At 40.9% G+C, this 27793-nt stretch overlaps 1 protein-coding gene across 1 annotated transcript; it reads left to right on the top strand.

The window, feature by feature from the left end:
- The first annotated feature begins 10 nt into the window (after positions 1 to 10).
- LOC119883095 (mitochondrial intermediate peptidase-like) lies at positions 11 to 27672 on the top strand. Its single transcript, XM_038693606.1, has 19 exons — positions 11 to 587; positions 684 to 857; positions 2085 to 2173; positions 2389 to 2475; positions 2646 to 2709; positions 2861 to 3043; positions 4538 to 4694; positions 4868 to 4916; positions 5392 to 5452; positions 5687 to 5739; positions 7794 to 7947; positions 8389 to 8466; positions 9701 to 9908; positions 10648 to 10757; positions 10968 to 11042; positions 11441 to 11557; positions 16018 to 16139; positions 17410 to 17483; positions 27179 to 27672. Exons 1-19 carry the CDS (start codon positions 441 to 443, stop codon positions 27277 to 27279), a joined length of 2103 nt encoding a protein of 700 aa, XP_038549534.1. The 5' UTR covers positions 11 to 440; the 3' UTR covers positions 27280 to 27672.
- Positions 27673 to 27793: the final 121 nt, after the last annotated feature.

Raw genomic sequence — 27793 nt, 5'->3', positions numbered from 1 at the left:
GACAGTTTTTAATTACTGTTACTTAGCAACATTATAAAATGCGGCACTATTCCGAATAATAAATAGTGTCATATCCTTTTATTTGCTAGTTTCTCCGATATGTATTTATATATATTCTTACTTTGTGACGAAAATACCACCTGTGACAGTCATTTATATCAGTTTGTTAGCCAGGGAGCTAACATGTGAGCAGCTTTGACTCTGGATTGACAGGTAACATTAACGTTATACTGCCCGTGACAATAAAACCCTGAGAGAGAAGAAAGTCATAGAAATATATTAACGTTATTTAGATTAGTTATTTATATGTCCGGCTTTTGCAAACAGGCTCATGTTGAAGTTTAAGTATTGAATGTCCTCTGTGAGCACACACTACAAGCTTTAGCGACTTGTAGACATCAACAGCACAAAACGTTAACTTACAGCAGCTTTGGGACAAAATGTCTGCGTGTAAAAGATTGCTTTACGTTGTAAAGCACAGAAGCTTATGGACGCATGTTCGGAGAAATGTCACGACATGGTCTCCTGTTGGAGCTGCGTTCAATGCCCAGACTCAAAGGAGGTTGAACCTGTTCGAGAAAAACGGGGTTCGTATGTCTTTAACACTGCTAAGTTACATTAATGCATAATTACAGGTTCAATAAAGTAATATCAATAGAGAGTCTGTGACCTCTGGTTTACAGGGTTTGTTCGGGGTGCCAGAGCTGAGTTGTCCTGCAGGTTTCCAGGTCGCCTCAAAGACAGCTCTCAAGAACACAGAGCGTCTGGTGGAAAACGCTTGTTCTTGTTCTCCAGGCGTTGAGACAGTCGAGTCTTTTGACCAGCTCTCAGATGGTTTGTGTAAAGTGGCTGATCTGGTGAGTTGTACACCCAAATTGGGTTCAAGCGTTGCATTTTAACTGGTCAAATATATAACTTAAAGATAAAATATAGGCTGCCTTTTATTAATCCTACATAGGGGAAATTCAGGTTGACACAGCAGCACAGGGTTGTTCATGATGGCTTTCAGCTTCCCTCCATCCTCCTCTCAGTCACTGTCCCTACATTGTCCAGTTCCATCCCCGCCACCGAGCTGGCCTTCCTCACCAGCTTTTAATATCATCATTTCATGGATACTATATACCCCAAGCTACCCAGGTGATTTAACAAGTCATTATTAGTGGTTGACTGATACAGGTTTTTCAGAGGCTGATATATAATGCCAATATCAAAACAAAGAGATGTCCTGTATAATTCTATTATTCCATGCAGAGTACAATCTAATGTACAGAGTTATCTTAGCCAGTAGCGTGTTGTCTTAGATGGATTCATTATTAATGAATGAAATAAAACAATACATGCTGTAGATTTCAGAACATGAGGGCAGGATACAGTTTGTCAGAAGTGACATCATTCAACTGCATTATTCTCTACAGCAGCCGTTTTCAAAGTCTGAGACTGTGGGAATTCCATCAGACAAAGCTTTGGAAAAGGTGCCCCCCTCCAGTTTACTTGTTTAGTTTCGCTCAATTCCTGGATGCCTGCGGGATCATCATTATGTTATTTGATCCCATAGGCACTCAACAATTGAGCCAAGATAGCCTAATATTGCTGTTTGAGAGACTCTCTCTCTAACCAAAATGAAATTTGTCTTTGTCTTACCAATGATAACAATAATTTTATATACAGTCTATGCAATAAATGCAAACACATCACACATCATTAGTAATATAAAAATGTGCAAATCTCCCCGCATGGGGATATTTTAGAGTTGTTTGTTCATTACACACTACGCATGATTCAAAGGATCCCTTAAATATTGGTTTGTTTACCAGAGGCATTGACCAGAAGACATTAACTTCACAGTGGAAGGGAAGCTATTAAACAATAGATTCAATCAGTATTATGCAGAACATCTAATGATTTTTGCTGGCTAACTACACTTTTCCCAGCTCTTCTAATGACCCTAGCTTTGGTCAGGGTACCATACCAGACTGAGATGTTAAACACAAAGGTGCTCACTGTGACTCATGTGTTGTGCATTGTATGCTTTATGTGATTCCTGTAGAGTCATGAGTAAAATGTAATTTTTCTCCCTTTAACAGGCAGACTTTGTAAAGGTAGCACATCCAGATCCAGCGTTTCGTGAGGCTGCTGAGAAGACCTGCATAGAGATTGGCACAGTTGTGGAGAAGTAAGAGGCTATATAAAGATCTTTCAAAGCTGCACAATACAAATACACACCACAGCACACGTAGGTTAGGATCAAAAAGAAAAGTAGTTGCATTGTACTGCATACAACAGTAAAGTGGTGCTGGTCATTAAAAGACATTTGTCTGCATGCTTCAGGTGAGGCAGATCTTGAGTAGCTCTTAATAGATATTCAGGTTTGCTGGTTGTGTGTTTCAGGCTGAACACTAATGTTGAGCTGTGCAAGAGCCTAAAACAATTGCTGGACAACCCAGACATTGTGGCTCAGCTGGACCCTGATACAAGGTAATTTTACTGTCATCTTATTTAGTATATGATTCTGTTGTAGGGCCTGTTGAGACAACTGTGTATATAGAATGTATTGCTTATTTCTTTCCATAATGATATTGATATCTAATGATAATATCATGTCTAATGATGGCAAGTTATTGATTTTTTTCGTCTGTCCTTTGTAGACGAGTGGCTGAGTTGTTCATGTTCGACTTTGAAATAAGCGGAATTCATCTGGATGACAAACTGGTGAGACGCTCGTGACATGCAGTTGCTCCAGCTTCACACTGGGCTGTGAAACACGAACGTGAACCGACAACATCAATAACACACGTTTTAATATACCTCTCCCCTGTCCAGTGTAGCATATTTACTGAACCTGCTACTCTTTTCTCTGCAGAGGAAAGAAGCAGTTTCCCTCCATGTGAAGCTGCTGGATCTAAACAACGAGTTTCTGCTCGGCTCTCACATGCCCAACAGAATTGCGAGGTCTGCGATTCCTGAGCATCTACACCTGCACTTTGCTAACGAAGGGAGCTTCATCCAAATTGGGGGATTACATGCAGATTCCCCCGATGACTTGGTATGTACATTGCTTGGTCTGGGTCACTGGAACATTTCTCCCTTTTGCTCTGCAGGTGGCGCCTTTGCCACATAACAGATCATAGGCCGGGATGTAAGGGCAGGTTGAACATCATGGCAGCATATTCTTTCCTGAGTAGTAATCAGATTCAAATCACATTTTTTTTAATGAAATATTCACTCCAGCCTCCTGTTGGCATTTGCTTACCAGTAAGCAGTTCTGGTAGCTATAAAATCGTTGCAATTATGTTCTCTCTTAAAATTATTAACTTTAGTTTTAATGATTTTAATACTTTACTGATTTAAAACTTTTAGAATCTTTATGTTATACAGTTATAAGAATAGACTTTATGTTAACAGATTTTCTGTAACCTTAATATGATGATAGTAAAGCCAATGTGATTTTTAGTGTTCGCTCATGAATTAAAGTAGAGGGCAGTATGACACAACAATTTATAAAACAGGTAGCTCAAATCAAGCAATCTGATTAGCAGTGATATAATGAGCGTATATAACGGGTATGACGTCGAATTCCTTTGCACAGATCCGTATCACTCCGCGACAAACAGGGTTTGAGTTATAATCTGAGTTTCGTGGGGGTCTCACACCCCATTTACACCTGGTATTAAAATGCGATCTGATACAGATCTGATACAGATCGCATTTTACTGGCGAAGATAAATAAATAAATGATGAGAGAGAGAGAAATCATTGCTTTTTACATGATTCAACATTTCCCTCTCTCACACACACGAAAACACACACAAACACACTCAGCAGTCCACTACTTGCTCCAGATGTCTGCGATATTGCAACAGAGTTTAAGTTTCAATAACCTGTTCAAAAGACTACTGCTCAAGGAGAGACGCAATTCCGCCCTTTATGGTAGGTATAATATTAAAGTGTTATTATTTTACACACTGCTGGCAGCAGAGCAAGCATATTATAAGTTACCAAAATCAATCTACTGACGCTGGACAGTTTTTAGTGGCTGCACAATAAACAGCAACATGCATAAATAAATAGTTCTAATAATTCTAGCCTTTGGTCTATGTTGCTTAGCAACCATAATAGCCCACCGGCAGCCTGGTGGAACTACTTTTTGTATTCATAAAGAAATGTCTGTTGATGAAATAAAACAAAGTCAAATTGTAGTGCGTCTGTTAGCCTACTTTATTTTTGCCACACTTGGTAACCGTTTTATAAAAGCAATAGCTCACTTCAGTCCGTGATATACACTTATTATATCACAGTGAAGGGGGTTGCCAGCACCGAACAACGCCCCTTAACTGTGATATAATAAGCGTATACCACGGCCTGTCGTGAGCTATTGCTTAAGTATAAAGTCAGAGTACAGTCTAAGTCACATAAAAAAAGGACACTTTACATTAATGTATAAAAACATAACAATCCTTTGTTGATATGTTGCTTTTTAAATGTTCATGATACAAGATAACATGTGTCTTCTTACATGTGTCTTCTCTTCCACTTGTAGTTGCGAGAAATTGCCTACAGGGTTTACCTCTATCCAAATGCAGACCTGATGGAGTGTCTGGAAGAGCTGCTGAAATGCAGATACAAACTGGCCAAACTGGTGGGTTACGATTCTTACGGACACAGAGCCCTAAAGGGAACGATGGCCAAAACACCAGGTTGATACGTCTCTTCACTTTAGTATCAACGTAGTTATCGTTAGTCAGTGCTCATTTTAGAGGTTTAATATAAGCTACATAAATTATTTTTCTAAGATGCTCATTCTGTGCCTTTGGCATCTAGTCTTAGATAGTTTTACATGCTGCAACTTAATTTTTGTTGCCCTTCGCAGAGACGGTGATGAGCTTTCTTCAGTTGTTAACAGACAAGCTGTCAGACAGGTAACAGTCTACTCTTAAAGGTTTTTGTCAAAGATGAACAGATCCAATATTCATTGTGGCAATCTACATTGCCGTTATCATGGCCTGATTTTAGTTTGTATATTGTCTTTAAAGACCGTTAAAGACTCCATTAAGCCAGTGCTAAGTTGGTGGGGCTTCGTAACACAGCATGAAATGAGTGACCCACAGATTAGTTCTTGTCACGTTTTGTCATGTTGTTGTGAACATTTTCTGTCTGTATATTCTGTGTGCTTCGGATTCCTCGTCACAGTCCAAAAATATACAGTTGGACTTGAGACTCTGAAATACCCACAGGTATGAATGTGGCCTGGCAGCCTGTCCAGGGTGTTTCCCTGCTTTCAGCCAAATGCATGCTGGGATAGGTTCTGCCCCCCCATTCGGGTAAAAACTGGAATGAATGCCTCAAGTCATTTAGAACATAACCTGTTTTTGTGTTTTTCTTTTTATCTCACAGAACAGCAAAAGACTTTAAGATGATGGGGGACATGAAGAAAAAACTCAACCCTCGTAATTCTGTGAGTGATGTTTTCTGTTCACAACATATCAGGGATGTTTTCCTCGACTACACAACATCACAGCATAACTATATAAATATCAGTAGTAATTGCTTTAAGGCTTAACTTGATGTAAGTTTTAATATATATGAGTTTCATTCTGTTTTACATTCACTTTAATTCAGTTTAGTCTGTTTTAACATAATTTGTCTGAGATCACACTGCAAATAAAATACTCCCAATTTTATCTTCCAGGAGCTCATGCCGTGGGATCATCCGTTCCTCAGCGGTGTTTTGCGTGCTGAAAGGTGAGTAGTAGGTATCTTATGAAACGCACCCAAGGTGGGTTAAAGTTAACCCACCTTGGATAACTATGACCTGGATGACTGAGAATCTTCACAGACATCTTATGAAATGTATCTTTCAGCCTGCGGTCATTTGATAAAGTCACCTTGATCAGTGTCCATCTGCAAGGTGTACTTTGTTGTTGGGTCCCAGCTCATCCTCAGGTATCAGATGTTACAAAACGTGTTAAGGGAGAAGTTCTTTCTAACTCAAATTCAGGACAATGTTGTGTGTTACTGTCAACCTCTCCTGCTTCAACATGTTGTCTTTCTTTTTTAGTGATTTTATGTACAGCCCTGAATCCCAGTGTGTTTAAGGGCCAGGATTACTTGTGCTCGTCCATACAGCATTGCCGCTGAGTTCAGAGCATTTGACATGCGGCTACATTAGTGTGCTAAAACTGTTACTCCTAAACCTGCTTCTCAAATGAGAGTAGTTGCTGCTTTTCTCTATTTTATAACTTTGTAAAAGGAAGATCTTTGGGTATTGGACTGTTCTGTGGACAAATGGGAAAAAACAGTTGTGACAGGTATTTTTCACATTTTTCTGACGTCTTAAAGACTAAGTGATGTAGTTTTAATCTTGTTATAGAAACACTTTCATTGTCATCATTTTATGTCTTTATTGGATCAATTTAGTAGCGAGATAACGGGAAAAGAGGGAATGAGAGAGACAGGGAACAATATGCCACAGAGCTTCCCGGCCAAACACAAACTGAGTTGCAGAGTATGGTCTGCACCTCATCCTCCCGAGGCCAGCAGGTCGCCCCATTACTGAAACTCATTGCTCATTTTAAACAGTGATTTTCTTTGGCCTTAAGCAACTTTCAAAATTCACAGCTGCCTTATTCTATGTTTAGCTGTTGTTAGTCTCACTCTGATATCTGTTCTTAATGAACTGCACTTTTCCTTCCCAACACTCACCAGAGACTCTTAATATGACAGGCCACACGTTCTGCAGAAGTTTTATGTAAATCTCAAACAATATAGATCCCTAATGTGTCCTTTGGATTTAAGCAGCCACCAAGGGTGTGTGTGTGTGTGCGCGCACATGTGCGTGCGTGCGACCATGTGTTGGTGACTGTTCCCAGGGCTTCTGAGGAGGAGTGGATCTGTTAGCTTGTCGTCCTCCTCTCTCATGCTGCCACAAATTTCAAGTCTTCTGCTGTTCGTGGTTTTGGGCCCTGCTAGTTGGCAGGAGATCTCTAAAGAAATTTAGGGTGCAGTCTGATTGTATTAAAAAGCGGTTACGCCAGAGCTGCTTCTGTTTTCTGCTACACACAAGTTCTCACACACACACACACACACAACCACACATGCACACAGACCCAAAAGCTGTTAATCTTTCTCACAAACACACCAGTCACGATGTCATGCCTTTTCTCTCAATCACTCTTTCCATCACTTAAACTGGAAAGTGTTCAAACCGTATTAAAATTAGGGACTCTGTGTGCGTGTGTGGTAAACAGAGCTATTAGCTGTGCTCAGCAGCAGCCTGTTATTCATCACCGATAATACACTAGATGTGGTGTTCAAGCGTTTTGGTTTGGTGGTTTTTATCTAAGGTGCCTTAAAGCAGCATGAATGCATCCCTTTTAAGCATGGGTGGCCCCAGGACAGGAACAACCCTCCCCTACCCTGAGCTCTGGCTTTGTCCTACCACCTCACATATCACATGTATAATGGTCAGAGGATGTTTAGCCTGCCTGCACACTAGCCTGCAACAGTTACCGAAATAATGTGCTCAATTTAAATTGGGTGGTCTTTGTCATGCCTCAAAATTAATTGTGTGGGCATTAGGTCTGCATTAAGAGGGGCCTTTTGGAACTTTTGGTCTATCTGGTTGTGTTTTAAATAGCACTCTCGACTGCACTTCCAGACGAGGGGTAATCTTGAGTCATTTTAATAATAACTTTAATTAGGGTGGATTGGACAGCTTGCACATTACCTCTAGCAGTCATTCAAAATGGCTGCTTTCCTCATTCCTTTTGTTGTGGTTTATGTTTTGCTCATGGCAGGTACAACATAGAGCCCGGTCTGTACAGTCCTTATTTGTCTCTGGGCGCCTGTATGGAGGGTTTGAATAACCTCTTCTCTCAGCTGTTCGGTGTGTCCCTCATGTCCGAACACCCCAGTGCTGGAGAGGTCTGGAGCGAGGACGTCCGCAAACTGGTAAGTCTCACAAATGGAGCAAAACATCTGGGATTGTTTTGATTATTTTTGCATTAATGAGGCAGTAATGCCTCTTTGTAATATGGTGAATGGACCGTACTTATATAGCACCTTTCTAGTCTCCTGGCCACTCAAAGCACTTCACACTACATGTCAGATTCACCCATTCATACACATTCACACACTGATGGCAAAGGCTAACGTTCTGACTGCTCATCAGAAACAGAAAATAATCATGCACAATCATGTACACAATGATTACACTTCAACATGCAGACCAGAGGAGACTGGGATCAAACTCCCACCCCTGATATGCAATATGATTGGATGTATGTCGTTGGTTAAAGTCTGTTTTATGTCTTATGTTAAACCAAGTTTTCTACCAAGACCTATGTTTTTTAAATACTGTATGTGTGTTTGTTTCTGCGTGTGTGTTCCCAGGCTGTCGTACATGAGACAGAGGGATTATTGGGATACATCTACTGTGACTTTTTCCACCGGCCAGATAAACCTCATCAAGTGTGCACAAACACACACACACATCTACATTACAACTTCATGTTAGCGTCACCTCTGAAAATGGGGCTGTTCTTATCATATTTTTAAGATGATCTTGTTTTTTTTACTTATTCTTGTTGTGGAAATTGTACTCCTGGTGAGAGGTTGAGCATATAATTGAGTTACAACGAACCGTTGTCTTTGAAGAATTTATTTAACAAAAGAGAATACGCAGAGAAGTACTACAACAGAATCAGCTGGTCTCCTAAGACAGTCACTAATGTCTGGCCCAGAGCAAACAATTGCATGATCATTTACACAGTCTGAGCATCTATGTTTTGGGAAACAATAGATCCTTGACTGGTCCCAGTCAAGGAAGGAGAAGAACAGCTAGTGAGGAAAACAATCAACAACCCCACATCCTTGACCTAAACCCCACACATGTGGACAGACTGGAATAACAAGAACAATAATAAAGATGGAACAGGTTAAAGATTTAAAACAATATATAAGACATAATAACAGGAGAAAAATAGCACTCTTATAAGTACTTGCATAAAAGATGATAAGTGTAAGAAGAAAACAATTTTCTGCCCTTACAATTCTCAATTCCATTGATATTCAAATACAATATTATTTTATTCGTATAACAGAATAAAAAGTCCATCTTACTGACATACTGCAATACGAAACCTTGAAACTGGCAAATGTAGTAAAAGGTTATCAGACAAGTCAAAAATATTACTGAATACAGGTGCATCTCAAAAAATTTTTATCATGGAAAAGTTCATTTACTTTCATAATTTAATTAAAAAAGTGAAACTTTCATATATTTTAGATTCATTACACATGAAGTAAATATTTCAAACCTTTTGTTTTAATCTTGGATGATTACAACTCTTGGAAATCAAAACTTCCGTATGTCAAAACTATTTAGCTGAATCAGCTAATTAACTCAAAACACCTGAAAAAGGTTTTCTGATCCTTTAAACTTTCAGGTCTGTTGCTCACAATGAACTTTTCCACGATATTCTAATTTGTTTAGATGCAATTGTATATCCATAAATAATAATGTTAATAAAAATTATCATTAGATGCCAGAAGAGAAAAGGCACAGTTGCAATCAATAACATGTACTTAAGTTATTTTCTTAATTAAATCAGTGACAAAATATGCATTTTCATTATAATTTTTTCAATCAATCTCACCTTACCTGCGCACTTCTGATCTCCCCACGTCCTCCTCCTCCTCTCAGGACTGTCACTTCACCATCCGTGGCGGCCGCTGGTGCCAGGAAACGGGTCAGTACCAGCTTCCAGTTGTGGTGCTGATGCTGAGTCTGCCCCACCCCACCAAGAGGGCCCCCACCCTGCTCACTCCGGGCATGATGGAGAACCTCTTTCATGAGATGGGACACGCCATGCACTCCATGCTGGGACGCACTCGCTACCAGCACGTGACAGGTTAGACACTGGAACCAGGTGCAACTTCAAAACTTTACTGGAGTTTACATCTAAATAGAAATGACAAATAACCAGAAAGTTAGACATAATGGAGCCTGGACTGTAGGATTCAGTAGGTGTTATTCAAACTGTTTACCTGGCAGGGGAGTTAGCAAAGTAAATAACAATCCCCAAATGTGGTGCGAGGTCATTGATTTTTGACAATTTCTGAGCTCTGTATCTTAAAATGATGGCTATGCGGTTCCCAAATGTCACAGACTAGAATTATGTTGTTAGATACAGCGATGTAGGTTATTCATTACAGGGTGGCAAATTGAAAAATAGAGGATAAATCCGATTAAGTGTAAGCCCAGAGGAGAGCTTTAGATTAGGCTTGGCTACCAAAGCTGTCATTCGATGCTGTTCACTTGTCAGATAAAGTTGATGGATATCTTTTCCAGTAATTCAAGATCCCAAAAGTATTTATGTTACACTAATAGCAGTATCCATTAACTTAACTTGAGGCTGCTTCTTTAGTGGACATCATGTTCACACCTGTTTAGACATACTAAAGCTCACGCTTCCCTGTAAATACATTTTATATCAGATAATGGTCAAAATGATCACTGCACTGTCCTCATGAGAAGCACCGTTAGCGTAAAGAGTGAGCGATACATCTGCATTCGCTGTGCATCGAACCACACTGGAAGAATGAACTGCCTTTGTTTAGGTTTTTTGTTCTCTGACATCTCTCCTCTAGGAACCAGATGTGCGACGGACTTTGCTGAAGTCCCCTCCATCCTCATGGAGTACTTTGCCACTGACTATAGAGTCATCAGCCAGTTTGCACGCCATTATGAAACTGGACAGGTACACCTAAACCCTCAGAGTAAAGAACAATTTGAAGAGTGTCCAACAAAAAAGATATTTTCCAGTGCATCATAATTTATTCTAATATTAGCGCCTTCATTTTTCATTTTAGCTCTAATGTTGTTGCATCAGCTGTTATAATGCCAGACGGCAGATATAATTAAGAAGCAAAATAATTAAAACGTTTATTTTGTGATATTGTCTACTCAGCCTCTGCCTGAGAGTATGGTGGCTCGCCTGTGTGAGTCGAAGAAAGTGTGCGGAGCTGCAGACATCCAGCTGCAGGTAAAATGACCAAACTCTCACACATCATGTCAGAATTATACCTAAAAGTGTCTTAACAACAGCACACAACAGCAGAAACCTTGAGTGTTGTGCAATGAAGAATCCCTGAGTACAAAAGCCTTCAGTCCTTTAAAGATAAACATTGAATTTAGATTGCATCTGGTGGTTGAAACAAGCTTCTTTTCCTAACTTGGTGTTCATGAAACCACTACGGATTTTGTCAAAAGATTGTATGTTTTTCCTTGTCTTATCTGTCTTATAGCAGGATTAGCGAACATTGATGACACAGTCCTCAACTAAAACTAAATTCAGTAGTAAAAAAAACAAACAATTTGTTTGCCTATTTCTACAGAATGTGTCAAGACATAAGAACTGTTTGATTGTTTTTTTCTGGGCAGATTTTCTATGCTGTCTTGGACCAGATCTACCACGGCAAACCTCAGAACCGCTCCACCACAGAAATCCTAAAAGAGATGCAGCAGAAATTCTACGGCTTGCCTTATACGTCCAACACGGTACATCCCCACTTGCTTTAAGCTATTTAACACACTCTTTTTGACTTATTTTCATTCGAGTAGCCCATCTCATTAAAACTCAGAATACAGAATATCTTTACAGTCTTTGAGGTTGATAATTTCTGGAATTCCTAAAACACTCTCCTCTCACAGCACAGAAACAACACAGGACTCAGGAGTCCTTTAGTGTTCTACTCTCTTTTCCCTTTCTCCTTTCCTCCCTCTCTTTCTCTCCAGTTTTATATATTTTACCCAGGCACAGCAGCATTTAAGGGATTAAAGCCTTTTTTGAAGCCCTGCTAAAATCACAAAGCAGAGGTATACTTTGAATGAGCTCTCCCTGGGGGAAATATTTGAAACTCTTCTTCCCGGTCCTTTAATGAAAAAAAAGCTCTCTATTTCCCCCACTTTTGCAGCTGTGGATGAGGGGATGAGGCCAAGAGGGAGAAGGGAATCAAAAACAGTCGTAATTTAACCAGGAATGGCCTTCATAGAGCATTTACTCTGGGCTATAATTATGTGGGGTGCCATCAGGAATAGAGATTACAACTGCTGTATATTCTCCCAAACGTCAGTGCTTCTCCTCACAGGGAGTCGTCTTCTGCTTGTGCCCTGCTTTGTAGCTTCCTCTGCAGAGATTGTGGTTTATGTTATATAGTTTCCCACTGTCTCAGTCGTTCCTCTTCAACTTTTTAAACCACACTGAAAGCTCTAATAGACACTTTGCCTCCTTGTGCACTGCTAACCACGGTGGGATTGTTTTCCTCATTTGAACCTGAGCATGATTGCAGTGCTTAATTTCCTGAATTGGATCAGTGCAAGTGAAAACAGATTTGTTTAGATCCCTTCAATGACAGACTCTACTTAAACGTGTTCCTTTCTTTAAATTCGCCCTCTCTCTCTCCTTTCACCCCATAGAAACATAGGCTCAGGAAAGGTTTCCAGAGGGAAGTGAACATTTGAGTGGCTAATAGGTTACGAAGAGCCACGGATTATAAACATTAGGGTGAGACTGACATGTGTATAGTTTATAAAGCAAGGCTATCATTTCCCGCTGTGTGCTGGGAGAGAGGATCAGCTGTGAGTAACACAGACCACATGCTCACCCTTGAGCCGAAGATAATATTTGGAAATACATGGCAGAAAGCAAGACGCTCTGCTCGCTGTGTTGACATTTCTTTAATCTGCGATTTTTGGCTTGAAAGCTTTAAGGCCCAAGTGGTTTCTGCTCTTTTTAATGAGCAGTGTTTTTAACGCACACTCAAGCACATGTAATGCACATTCTCCTGTAAAAACAAAAAGAAAAAAGTGGAGTTGCACCTTAGCACCACAAAACAAAACACCACGAGATGAGTTTAGAAAGAGGAGCAGAGTTAAAAAGCCTGCTCTGACTTTGTCTTCTTTTGTATGTAAGGATCAAAAGGATTTCTCGCTGATATGTCAACCACTTGCAGTCTCACAAAAGTTGACACAAATCATTTGATGTGAGGCAAAGGGATTGGAAACAAAGAGGAGCTTGGAAGTCTGAAAATCATTTTCGTGGCACGTTGTAACGCGTGTTTTAGAAGCATCTTGTCAAAGACTCAGACCACATACCAAACAGCTCTTCAATGGCTGCCTTTCTGTTTCCAGGCCGTAAACCACATAAGAAATACAGTGGAGTCAAAGAGTCTTCAAATGAAAGGTTGGATTCCCTATAGCTTTAAACTTGAATTAAAAAAACACAAAGCACAAAACGTTGTGTGCTATTTGTTTTTTTAATCTCAATTTATTCTGTTTTTATGCACCAGAAGAATATGTGAATGTATTTTGTCAGTGTGTTCTATCTTCCCCTTTCGTATGACTATGAAGACAGACTTGGAACCTGTGTGACCCAAGGCACTGTATCACTGCTGCTTTCAGCTGACAAAGCAGACTCCGTCAGCTTTAGCTTGCCTGTGGTTTTCTGAGCCAGAACACCTCTCTGGAGGGCAATTTACTCTTATTAAAGTCACTGCAGCCCAGAAGAGTCTCCTCAAGTTGACACTTTGGAGCTGAAGCATTTTTAATGCTGCTGGATCTCCCAGATCAGACCACAGAGTTCTCACCCTGGTGAAGATGAGCAGCCCCCATTTTAAGCTCCCAAACAGCTGTTTCAAAGTTTGCTTAAGTTTGTCATGGAACGCAGTTATTTATCATCAAAGTGTATGCAGGTGTCTTTTATAGATGCTGTTTGTGGATTAGTTGTCCACTTTGCAGTATATTAATTTCTTTCATTTCAAGGACGGCTTCATAAACATAACAAGGCTAATAAATCTTTATTAAAATGAAACCATAATCATTTCAAGGATCTTTGCCATACCATCTACCTCAGTTTGTTATAATAAATTGTAGATTCAGAGGTAACGAATATGATTTCATAATATCAACTTGCAAATCTAATGAAACCGAGTCCGCGGTTTGAAACCGAAAAGCGAATCTGATGAACCCGAAAAGCAGTCTGGCGGCTGCAGTTGCTTTTCTGTGGCTGGCCAAAGTTGGAACCACACTATTGCCTGGTCTTGCAGCATTTTTCTTTGCCAGTACCTCAAGATCAGTCATTGATGTCAGCTCCCAGTACACTCATGCAGGTAGAATGTGTCCGTTTTTTTACCCCGCCCCGTGCAGCTCACGTTAGACTATGAAGTCATCGCAGTCATCTCGAATGCACCTATTATGTCAATGTTGTGTTTATAGCTTGTTTCCACTGCCACCTAGTGGCCAAAAAATCTGATATTGCTGCAGTATATTGCTGTAAAGCTTGATTTATACTCCTGCGTAGGGTAGCCAGGCATTTATCCTTGTGCGTCTGTGTCTCCGTCATTCTGCAATTACACCCCCAAACGCTAGTTGGCGGTAGCGCTAAAGCGTCCACTGTGTTGACTTTTGCTGGGCGAGCAGGCTAACTTCCGGCTTAGCTCTCCGCTAACGTGAAGGGGGGTAAAATTGTATACGAGTGGCTGGTGTAGCCTTTTCAAATGTTAACGACCAAATGGTCGTTGGCCCGGGTCATCGATACCGCTGGTTCACCGCGGGCCAACGACCCCACTGAGGTTAAATAGCTGAGTTTCCCTGCCAGTCAGTCAGAACTGAAGAAGTCCTTTGGATGAGGGACGAAACGTCTTCCAGTATCTTCAACCAAGTCCAGTTGCCCTTGACTTTAACCTTCGTTGGATAACTATGACCTGGTTGACTGAGAATCTTCATAGACATTCTGATAGTAAAACGAGTCATTTTGCTCGGGTTGTGACGGTCAAATATATTTATCCACCGTGTTACAGCCGCTGTTTTGGCCTCTAGTAAAAATTACCACAAAAGGCATGGGGCACTTCCTGTCGGCTCGGAGGCATTGCGAGGCTACCCAGCCGACCAATAACAGCCTCGACGTGTAGTTACATTTGAGGAGGTGCACGTCAGGCGACGGCATAGCTTCTTTAAGTACAAATTACACTTTATTCCTTGTCATTAAAAGGTTTATTTTTGAGCTACACAGATTAAAGTCACTTTAATCACCAAAGACAATAAAATGTACCGGGATATTCTCTGGCATTGGTACTGAGGCAAATTGGTCATGAACACAGAATAAATATTCTGTCTACATCACCCTGATTCACACAATTATTTAACTGCAGTTGGGGTATAAATCATTAACATGTTTAAAGTAATTTTTATTTTTTTATTCGGAGGTGGAGGGAGATGTATGCAGTCTGTTATGGTTTTGTAAACTATGGCAGCTGCTGTTTCTAAATGTCTGAATGTTTGAGTGTTTGCCAGCTGAATTCCCCCAGAGTCCCCGTGCAGAGATCATAAAAGAGCTCGTCTTTATAGATATGGTAAGCGGGCGCCTCAGGCAACTGCTGGGAGAACAGAGGAGAGAAGGGGGCTTTCTACCATTTAGGAGTTTCCATGTTTTGTCCTTTTAAAGATGGAGCTGGCAGGTTATGATTGAATGTTTTGTTATAGAAGCTTGTTGGAGGAAAGGTGTATTTATTCCACCAATATAAAAACATCAGTAAAGACAAACATTAGAAGCAAAGGATTTTTTTTTTTCAGTTGTACTTTGACATCCACAGCCTGACGTGCTTTTCACTGGAATAGTTCGCCGCTGTCACAGAGCAGCTTCTCTCAACAGGTTTTAGGAGTAGCAACATTTAAGCCTTTTAAGGCTGTGATGTCCTCTCTCACCACACACTCAATAACAATTTTTCATTTTGTCAAAACTAATACACAGTGTCAAGGGATAATTGCATGCTCTGTTTTTGTAATGTCTTTATTTGGGAGCCAGAACTCTGCTATCACTTCTCCTCTCAGCCAGTTTGTTCTGTCACATCCAGCCTGGTGAAGTAAGACACATTGACAGCGAGATTATTTTAAGATGCCCTGTTGTTTCACTCAAGTGAAGGTATTGATGTTGTGGCTTCTTTTTAAAATTTCCTCAATAGGCATGGCAGCTGAGATTCAGCCACCTGGTTGGCTATGGAGCAAAGTACTATTCCTACCTCATGTCCAGGGCCGTGGCCTCAATGGTGTGGAGACAGTGCTTCATTCAGGATCCTTTAAACAGGTGAGACAGCTGCTTAACTGTACAGATTTCAGAAATGGGAAGGCTAAAATGCTCAACTTCCTTCTAATGAAAAAAACTTGTGTCCTCAACTTTTTAAGTCTGTTCAAAGCAAGAAAATATCTACTATTTATTTGGATCTTTTGAATAAGCTTTACTAACAGGGCATGGATAATTTCATGGATAATTTTTTTTCTGGAGTTTGTTTTTTATGGAAAGGCACAGGCTCATCCTAAAGAGTTTGGCTCTGGGGCAGCCTGGGATAAATCATTTGCACTGTGGTCTAATCCAAAGGGGAAATGGCACATTGGCGTTTTTATTTAATATATGTCACAAGTGGCTTTGCCCTCTACAGCTACCTCTAAAGCATCTTCATGTGGAGTGACACTAGCAACGGCCCCAAACTGATCCAAAGATATCGTTTACGACACAATGCAAGCGGGGATCCTTAACTGTAACTTTAAAAGTATTTTAAATCTCATATTATCAACATGTATCTACTCTACCTTTGTTTGATGTCTGAAGGCATGGGTTCATGTTTTCTTTCGGAGTTCAGGGAGAAATCTTGACTGCTACTTTTCAGGTGAAAGCATTGATATTGAGTTTTAGAATGATCGATATGAAATGATTTAATAATTTGCTTTATTTGATATATATTATTTTACGCAATGATGAAATTAACTAAACATTGCACTTCAAGTCACAACAGTGAACGTATCTTAATAGTAGTATCTCAGGGTCCTGTGGTTCACTGAGGCGTATTTTAGTTCAGAAAAGTTATTAATCACCCATTCAGCTCCTGTACTTCAGTCTCCAAGGGGATAGGATACATGCGTTTGATTAACCCACAGTCTTGACTCTCTTTTTGTCTCATGTAACCTTGTGTTCATGGTGAGAGTGTTGCACAGATGATGCAAATGCACATCGTAAACCTGTTTTGGGCGTGGAGCGCTGAGACAGATGCCTCCTGACAGGCAGTCGTCCCTGGATACTGTTTTAGTCTCTGCTGCCTGACATTGAACATTACATTAATATGAAACTCACGGCGACTTGGCAGGTGTCTGCTTTAATTCACGGACGCTCCCTGGCATCCACATTACCTTATCACATGTATTTGCCCCAGGAGAAAGCACAAAGGCTTTGTTTTGAAAAACGTAGTGGTAGCTCCTAGCTTGACAGAGTATAAGGAGGCGACGGGCAGTTACAGGTGTCTGTAACCTTATCTCTTGCTCTTCTGTGTTTGTCTTCCCTTTGCTCCCTTTCTCTTTGTCAGGGACATGGGTGAGCGTTACCGTCGGGAGATGCTGGCCCATGGAGGAGCCAAGGAGCCCATGCTGATGGTGGAAGGTAACTTACCGTGTCCCACCCCTCCCCCCAAATGTTGAATGAATCTTTTTACATTTACCCATAAAAGTCAGTTTACACACTTTATCTGATTGCCAGTTCATCTCTAAATATTTGAGTTACATCAGACTTATAAATTGTACTTTTAGCCCTCAGTTCACCATCCACTAATTTTGGTCTCTCAGCTGACCTTTTGACCCCACAGCCCCGTACAGGACACCCGCCCTGGGTAGATTTTGCTGTTTTGAACCATAGTTTGACAGTTTGAGATTTCCCCAGAGTTCATCTCCAGGTTTCCTTCAGTTTAGGACTCCAGTATGACTCCATTAGCTCCTAGTAGCACCGGTGAAAAAGGTTGTGTATAATTACTGAAACGTAATGCTCTTGGTATTTGTTTTGACATGCTGGACAGCCTGGAGGGTAGCTGATCTTTAAGTCAACAGCCTCCTCTTATATGAGGCAGAAAAATTCTTGAAACTACGTACTGATTAGTGACAATTTGTGTTGGTAGGAAGGTGTTCACACATAAAAAGTTAGATAATGGAGGTAACTGAAAAAAAACAACAACTTTGATTTGTCTCCACTTTTACACATTTGGCAAGGTTTGTATTTTTGTGATGAAATTGTTAAATAAAATTATCTAGATGATTACACAGGAAGAATAAATTACATAATAAATAAATAAATGAAAAGAATATATGGAAACAGAAAACATTGTTACATATTACAGGTACTACAAGACAATTCTGAACCCAATTTCTCCTGTTGCATAGTGAAGCTGAATACACAATTCAAAAAACAAGTAACAAAACAAACAAGGGGTGAAAATTAACTACAGTCAACACATTGATAGTATCATGTTATTATTACGTCCCATCCATTCTTCTTATTGATATTTCCAAAACAAAATTACCAATCATTGGGCATGTTTAAGAGAATACAGATACGTTATTGTTGGGTTGATAATGCCAAGGAAGGATCATCAATCAATAGCAATAATTTGAGGCAACTAGGTATTTATTTATTCAAGGTTTCTTGATGTCCATTACAGTCTGTTAACCTCACTGGCAAAGGTTGTATTGAAGATCACCTGAGGGGAAATTTCCCCCAAGTACTAACTTGAGTTTGTCATCAGACAGAAGCAGCTGTGAGTCTATTACTCAGGATGTAGTGTTTTCATACGTTTGCAGCTGCTGCTGTTGTGGTTTGGCCCGCTCTGTGCTTCAGGTCCCACAATGGCACATATTTACCAGTTTAACACACCTCCCAAGGTTTCTTATCTTTGTTTACAAGAGCTTTGTCAACCCACAGACACAGCCAGTCCTGCCGCGGTAGGCTGCTGTAGGATAAATTGTCGAGTCAGCTCCCTCTGGCAACCACACACTATTCATGTTACTCCAACCCTTTTCTGAGGTCAGTTATTTGATCTGCTTAAAAAAAACTTAAGTAAAAGACATTTTTGAGCACAGACAAAATCTAGAAGGAGGGAAACACAGACATTGATGATTATGGGTTTGAGCGCTAAAAACTGCAGACTCTGCAGGGCTGAAAACCCAGACTGGTACTTTCCACCGTGCTTTTAAGCACTTCAGGTCAGCTATGGCTCTGTAGACGTAGGTCCAGTACTCTGGTCCAGACTGAAATATCTCAACAACTATTGGATAGATTAAGATGAAATTTTGTACAGACAATCGTGGTCCCCAGAAGATGAATCTTACTGGTTTTGGTGATCCCCATGACTTTTCCTCTAGCACCGTCATCTCAACAACTGTTGGACGGATTTCCATGCAATCTGTTGCAGTCATCCATGTCTCCCTCAGAATGAATTGTAATAACTTCGGTGATTCCCTAATGTCTCATTTAGAACGTGTTGAACTTTATACCTGCTAAACATTACAGCATAGCGTTGCCATTGTGACGATGTTAACATGCTGACGTTAGTATTTCGCTCAAAGCACCACTGTGCCTTATTTCAGCCTCACAGAGATGTTAGAATGGCTTTAGGCTCTTGTTTGACTATATTCTGGCATGCCTTATGGTTATTCTCCAAGTTTGTAACCATCAAACTGTAGTTAATCAGGTTATGTCATTTTAGCTGAAGTTTATCTTTACATAGGCTTAACAGGCAAAAAAGCCCTAATTCCTCCTGTTGCCCTCATCCCTTCATCCTCCCATCACTTCCTCCACTCCTGCTCTGGTTGTGCAGTCACAGTGGCATGTCTGGACAGGACAACAGAAGAGAAGGTGAGGGGAGAGAGACGGAGAGAGGGAGTAGTAATATCAGTTGACATTTAGGAGTGTAAATCTCTCCCTCAGGTCACCTCCTCCCACCTCCATCAGATTGTCCTTCTAACAGCTCCAAACAGGGCTGTGCCCAGCCTCTGAAATTACAGCCACCAACAGATCAGATCCTTGTTATTATATCTACTGACCAATTAAAGGTTGTTGAACTGACAATATGTGCTTTTATGGTTCCCTTTTGAAGTGAATGCTACTCTAATTATAGGCCAAGGCCCTGTGTGCAGGATAGTTATCAGGGACATATTGATCCCCCTGGCTGTCTTTCCCAGCCATAAGTCATTTTGCAAGGCTCAAGACGATACAATGAATGCTGGCGTAATACTTAACAGTATATAACAAAATCACTGGACTTTATAACAGACTATTCAGATCAAATTAAAACAGGCTTGAAATGGCTAGGCATTCCAGTCTCACGTATTTGGCAGCTTTCAGTCCAGTTTCAATCTGTGCACCTGTATTTGTGATAATCATCTGAAACCCATTTCTTTCTTTTTTTTTATCATCATAAAATCTATCCCATGCCTGGAGAAATGCTCAAACTAAGATGAAACGTCCCCACATTTTGAAAACAGACTCATCCAGACGATCACCATTTTCATGGCTGCATATGTGCTCATAATTTACTTCATGAAAGCTGTAGTCGGAGTTATAAAACTACATCAGTGCATGTGCTGAAACATTTTGCTTTTCACCACTATTCACTGTGGGGCTGAGAGGTTCATAGCAACCATCTTGATTTCGAACTGGAGAATGAAAAATACGAAGGACCCCTTCTAAAAGTAGTATTTAGGCCAAAAGAGTCCAGAAGACTAGAGGAAGGACACAGAATCCAGATCCAACACCACTATACACAATCCTTCAAAACAAAGACCCTTGTAAATTGAGGTGTGTAACATTTCCCTGCAGTCCCCTTCAGCGAGGTGGTAGAGGGGTTACAAGGGCACACAGGGAACCGGAGCAGGCCCAGCAAGGCCAATCAGAGGCCAGCCTTTATCTGCGTGGCTCCCTGCCCGCTACTGGATGTTTCCCAGGAAAGACAGTGTTGAAATGTAAACCCGGGCATCAAATCCAGGGCAGCAGCATCAGGACTGAGTGAGCGAGTCAGAGAAAAAGTGAGAGAGTAAGAGGGAAGAGAAAGGGAAGGAGAGAGTGAAAGGTGATCGACAGACTGAGCTGAATCTCGGCTCCTGCTACAGAGACGGCTTTCATGGCCCAGAATGTTCCCATAGCCACGACTGCCGAGCACAGAAAATGGATCTACTCTGACTTTGTAGCCGAATCCCAGGACCCTGTTAGTTCTTTGTCCGGAGGCAGCTTGACTCAATAGTTCTTATGACTGCTTGCATAGTCACTAATAAACCCCAAGAGCACAGTGGTCTACAGTCCCACACCACTTTTGTGACAATGATGTATAGTTCTGGCTGAACAGGAGGAGAGGATTGGATTGAACTTCACAGCTAAGATGTAACTCCGCAAAATACTTGATTTATAGCCCTTACTTAAAAACAGACATGATATATGATGAAAGTTATCTTTTTAGTGCTCCATACAGCACAGGTACAGACAGAAGTGTCTTATCATTGATTTACTGATAGTAATTTGCCTCTTGATGACAACAGCACTGGGAAGAAAAAGGTAATAAAAGTCCTGAAAAATATGAAGAAATATTTGTCGTTGCTGCTGACATAGATGCCAGTTTGTTTTAGCTTTTGTGTGACAGAAATCTAACCAAAGGGAGGCATTTTAAAGAACTGTGACAGTTGCAGAAATGCTGATAGATTTAGGCGTGTCTCCTTGCCTGACGTGTGTTTTTGAGTTTTCACAAGGAAATGAATGAACAAGATTTAGTCTACTGTACTTTGGCACATGCAGCACTTTGAGCTAAATGCTAACATCAGCATGATACCATCCTCACAATTACAATGCTAACATGCTGATGTTTATCATGTTAACTTAGTTTATCATGTTAGAATGCTAACATTAAAAACACAAAATACAGCTCAGTCCAATGGGAATGTCATAAACCAAACTGTTAGAGAAATTAGTCTGTTGGTTTTGAACCGATGGTCACAATTCAGCCTGAGGGGGGACATCAGCGTGTGAAGCAAATTTCATGTCAATCCATCCAAACGTTGTCAAAATATTACATTAAAAAACACAAATTTGAACCTTATGGTGGCACTAGAGGAAAAGTAAGGGGATCACCAAAGTCATTAGGATTTATCCTCTAGGGAGTATGACTGTCAGAATTTCATGGAAATCCATACAATAGCTGTTGAGATTTCAGTCTGGACACAGTGTACTCTTATGGCAAAGAATCATGTGTTTACTGTTTTTTAACAGGTTGGTAAGTGAGTTTTGTAGGGTTTATCATGAATAACATTGCAGGTTTTTCTTCTTTTTTCTTTCTTTTGTGATGGCACTTACTCAACAAAGAGCTTCCCAGTGCAATGTTTGTCATCACCCTTGTCTTGCTTGCTTTCTGGGCCTGTCTTAAGTGTTGTTTGTAGAAAAAGCTTCCTGAACTTCAAAGGTGTAATTACATAGGCAGTAAGCTGAAGTTTTGCCTCCAGGTTTGACAGAGCTAACTGCTTTTTGCACCTTGACATGTTTTGAATGGTTATGAGCAGCGGCTGAACGACTACTGAAGTAGCCAGAAACATGTTTTGAAATGTGTGATCATAAATTCTGAATGAATATTCTTTGATACACATACGGGGAATATGACGCTACGGAGGCAGTGAGGCTCAAGTGACTGCTCACTGCAGTTTGTTCGCATTTTAAATGTACAAATGTGGCGTGCTGCTGCTCCCTTTTTTTTCTTTTTTTTTTTTGCAAATGGGTGTAATTGGCCTTTAAAAGCAACCAATTAAATCATGAAAGAACAGGACACAGCCAAGCCCATGGGACTGGGATCAATAGCGCTTATAAAACAGCCAGTTTCAGCTAAGCCTTCTGCATGGTTAAAGGCAGTGCTAATTAGTGGTTTAATAGCAGAATACAGGTAAAAATAAAAGTGCTTGCATTCAGGGAGCCAAGAAAGAAATATGTGTTTTTGTAGTAAAGCTGTACTTCTCCAAAGGTTGTTCTTTACTCTGCATATTTGACTAATGATCAAAATCTTAAAGTTAAACCTGTTCAGAATTTCCTCAAACATGGGAATACTGTTTTATTTAACTGTTCTTAAAAGACTGTAGGTCATCAGACAGTTTACTCCCAATTTCTTTATCTGTGAAAACTCTTTTTTAGGCAGTTACTCAGATGTTTGATAAATTCAACCAGCAGTAGCTGCAGGCTGTGCAGCAATTTTGAAACATTTCTTCTGAATTTTTGTCCCCAGAGCCGGTCATTACCAAGGCACAGAGCTGTTAGCCAGCCACATAGGTCTTCATTTGACTGATACCCATCGCCCACCACCCTTTTAAATAAATAAATGATTCTGTGCGTGTTCTCCTGTGAGAGATGAAGCTCTGTTTACTTGAAAGACTTGCATTTCGCAGCCTATTCTGGCTATCAGAGGGTGGACACGGTAACAGACTTTTGCTGTTCACTGGGATTTACATGTTTAGTCATGTGATTAGAGCAGGTGGCATTAGCGGAAAAGCCAAGAGCTATGTTTAAGTACTATGTCTTAATAGAAAATGGGTTTCCATTTCTCAGTGGAAAGAATCCCTCTGATCTGTATTGGGAAATTGCAGACTAGAAGAGGCTGTGGAAGTCGAGCTGAAGAAGAGGGTCTGTGATTTGAACATTCCCACACCAGCTTGAAAAAAAATTGGGCAAGGATAGACAATGAGTAGTGCACTTTCCTTCCCCAACAAGTACACTTGAAGTACCTTTGACCAAGGTACTCAACTGTCTGTAGCTTCAGTTGGGCTGTTCAGCTGCAAAGCAGGGTTTGGCTTAAAAAGTGTGTTCTTAATCAGTAATTACTTTATTTGTCTTTTAACACCTGCTGTTTTATCCAACTCTGTTGGCCAAGGTGGGTAACGCTGCCGGCCCTGGGATGACTGTAATGGGTAGAAGCCTTGTTCTTTAATGGCTGTGTCAGTGCCATTATGAATGGAAATGGAAACTCTTAAATCTGAGATGACTCACATGGCAAATCCTCTGTCCTAAGGCTCTCCTAACAATGGACACAAAGCACAGTCTATGTTTAGTTTGGCTCTGGTCTTTCCTATGTGTGTTGCCAAGAGTGAGTGGATAGTTCTGGCCACTGTAATGCTGTCAAGCATGCAGAGAGACTCATACAGTGCGGAGGTACTGTTGTTGTAAAGTGGCAGGATGTGGCTGGAACTACTTTTCACCAAAGTAGTTCCAGTGAGGTCTGTGGACTATCCGGTGAGTGGGGAGAAACACGTTGCTGTTGAATTATTTGGCCACCATTGTGTTTGGGTGGAGGCAGAAATGTCAAAAACCTGGGGAAAAAAACTGTTTTTAAATAGTAAGTCTTTAAAGTCGCAGCAGTGTGATGGGTTTCTACACACATTACTTTGTTTACCCTCTTTAGACAGCACAGCTCCACCATTTACGTGTGTGTGTGGGGGGGGGGGTGTTCAGGTAATTCAAAGGCATCCATTTTCTTCAGCTGCGGTGCAGTATGCCGTTCTGTTTTGTCTGACTCCACTCCTCCCAGTGTTGTCTGTCAGAACAGCTTCTCAGATCAGATACTCCTCCACAGTGTTGTTATGACTTTGAGGTTATCTGTGCATTCCTCTCAAACTCTCCCAGGGATCTGATTTGAGAAAAGACTCACTCCTCACTGCATATTGTTGTACCTCTCATCTGCTGTTGGTCGCCGTTTTAGACCCAGGTGCTGACACCCCGAGCTGTTGGTGATGAGAAGCCGGCGAGGGCGTTATTGTTTACCTGCCTAACGTCTTTCATGATCACACCTATCCATCTCTAACTTCGTTCTTTCTCTTTCTCTCCCCTCCTCCTCCTCTTCTCATCACTCTTGACAGGTTAACTTTTGCTTGTTTAACACACTACCCTGTGGCAGGCGAGACTCCAGACATCAGATTGCCCCGTAGATAATACACAGTCAGGAAATTACATCTATTAGAGAAAGTGCTGGTGATGCTGCAGATGTGTGTGGAGAGTTCAAATGAGTAGCTGCACACACTGTCAACACACTGTGAATACCTGTGCACTTGTTTCTTTCATACTGGTGTAGTGATGCTGCCCTTTTAGCTTCAAGAATCCTGTTCTGTGACTGACCCTGACCTCTGACCTGATCTGTAATTGTACTACTTCCTAAGTAAGACTTCCCAATAAGTCTTTTAGATTACTGCTGCACTAAAGTGTCCTGTCAGTGTAAAGTAAAAGGGGTCATTCCTGATGACAAACCGACGGAGAATTATCACCTGACTCCACAGTTCCCCTCAGCTCTATGAAGTGTTTTAGCATCTTTCAGCCTGTTGTTTTGGTTTTAAGTTAAAAACTACATTGACAAGTTTTGAGAACATGTGACATTTTACCCCAACACCCAAAGTTTCTTCTGGTCTAGTAGCTAGTAATTAGATTTAAAAACACAAAACAAGAAAGCTTACTCATTGTGAGCATATTAGCATGCTGACATTAGCATTTAGTGCAGCCTCACAGAGCATGACTGTAGACTCCTGTTTTTCATCATTAGAGAGGTGGAGATGTCCTATACAGGAATGTTGGCCTGAACATTTCCCCTTTCACCTCCGACACTATGAGTTTATGTTGGAAAGAAACTCTGGATTAAAATTACAACTCTGTAAATTGTATTTCCTTACAAAGCCAGCTCTCTAAAGATGGAATTACGTGCAACTTGATAAGCTGGCCTCAATTTTCTCTGTATTAATACCTGCTCATGCAGCTTGAGCTGTTCATACCATTTTGGTCTCCACTTTAAAGGGACCGTCAACTGCTATAGACGTCAACGGTCACAGTGTAAATACATCCTACAGCTCTTGAATCAGGGCTATCATTTATGGATGGAAATCATCACTTTCATGTGGCTGCCTTGTTCCCAGAGATCCAGAGGCCTTGCAGTTGTGGTGTGTTACCTCTGTATGTTGGTATCATCTTGTAGCCAAGGGGCAGGGTGCGACCGGTGGGTAAGAGGAGATGATAATCCCTTCTCTGGTGCTCTCATGCAAGGCGATTCACTGCAGGCCGGGCCAAACCTCACTTTCTACCTGCTGAGCCAGTTTCATGATGGCAGCAACATAGACTCCCGTGTGTGTGTGTGTGTGTGTGTGTGTGTGTGTGTGTCCATCCATATCTTGCGGTGTGTCCATGCGTTCTGGATCGCTATGTGAAACTATTTGCGTGTCCATTCATGCGTGCCTGTGCAGACATGCTTGTGTTCGATTGAGTGTGTGTGTTCAAGTGTGTGTGCGTTGGAGGTGACCCATGCGGGAGGGGGGGCGCCTATTTACATTGGCAGCTACACAAGGGGAAATGAACTGACTTCAAAGCGGGCGTGCAGCTGAATTGTAAAGCAAGCAAGGGAGTCCTCCACGCATGAGCTGGCAGACAGGCTCTCAAAACACAGACAGACATTCCCAGGGCTTGCTCGACGGCTGCACAGTCATATTTGCACTACGCCGCTAGTCACTGTCTGGTGTAACGAGAGTGTGTGTGAGCTCAGTATCACCCCTATAAAGCACAATAAAATGTTTTACCAGTCTACCTTTTTAGTTTTATTAAAGGCAGAAATAAAAGATGTTGAGAACTTCATAGCTGTGTTTTACTACATGCGGCCTTTTGGATCACATCAACATCTGAGGCCTGTTAAAGGTTTCCACAAAGCTTGTTTCTCCAAGTTTCTGTGCCTGTTGGAGAATGTGTAAAGGGTGCTGTTTAGAAAAACAAAACGTGCTGCAATATGTGTGACAGTAAGATGGTATGAACTCTTAGGTTGTCTGTTAATGATTGGATATGAAAAATGAAGTTTTATTGAATTTGGAGATTTACTTTAAAATGCAACTGGCTGCATACATACTACAAATTACAAGATCCAAATGTTACAAAGAAAGCCATCCTTAAAATACATTATACTAGTGATGATGACATTGCAGGTACAGTGGAAGTCTCAGGAGCAGCAGCCTGTGTCAATGAGCTTAATTGGATTTTAGCTTAATTGGGGATAAAAATAGCACTTGCTTCAAAGGATTTCTTAAAAATGCTCATATTAGCCTCAGCGTGCTCTCTTTTTTTTTAAAACCACAGCATTTACTTCAGCTTAAATGTTCCAAAAAGCTGCACTTTTCCTGTCCGAATGAGGTGAGCTGGATTGATGGAAACAGAAAACCAGCTCATCTCATTGCCCTGCAAGAGATGTTTCCTTCCCAGAGACACATGTGCATTGAACAGACACACACAAACACTAAAATATGCTGCTTTGTGTTTTTGTGTGACAGGGATGCTGCAGAGACGGCCGACCATTGAGGACTTTGTGGATGCGCTGGTGTCTGAGCTCAACCCGAACTTCGAGACCTTCATCATGGACTCTGAAAGCTGAAATTTGCCGCTATGGACAAAAAGTGCACTAATGATACAGGTGGATGCTGGGCCAACAGATGTAAGACATGGCAGCAGGGGGCACGCTCATTCTTACTAAGCATCTTTACATTTTATATTGCTGGTCTCTCTTAAGTCACATTGACTCATTCTAATTCTGCTGTCAATATAAGTTTATATGATAAGAATTAAAGACTTGCTGCCAAACCCTGTAAACGAATCATCTCTGAATATTGGTTGTTGCAGATTTTAGTCACCACTAATTGTATTTCAACATCATCTTGTGCCAGGCCACAAACCTGTTTAATATCACAAAACTATTTTGAGTTTGTATATGTTTTTTCACCTTAGTGTATGTCAGCACTGGACTGAAAAAATGAACAGAAAAATGTAGGTATGTAGGTGTTAGGTAACACATCCCTATAAATATATTCAGTTAAAATTTTTGTGGTTTTATAATTTATTAGTCTTTCTTATTCATTAATTCCACAACTACTATCCCCTCATGGAATATC

Source organism: Micropterus salmoides, unplaced genomic scaffold, assembly GCF_014851395.1.
Source record: "Micropterus salmoides isolate LMB-PRFRI ecotype aquatic unplaced genomic scaffold, ASM1485139v1 Ms_hic_scaffold_3, whole genome shotgun sequence".
NCBI classification, from domain to species: domain Eukaryota; kingdom Metazoa; phylum Chordata; class Actinopteri; order Centrarchiformes; family Centrarchidae; genus Micropterus; species Micropterus salmoides.
The sequence above is the reverse complement of the archived record's forward strand: the minus strand, read 5'-3'. Positions and strand labels throughout refer to the sequence as shown.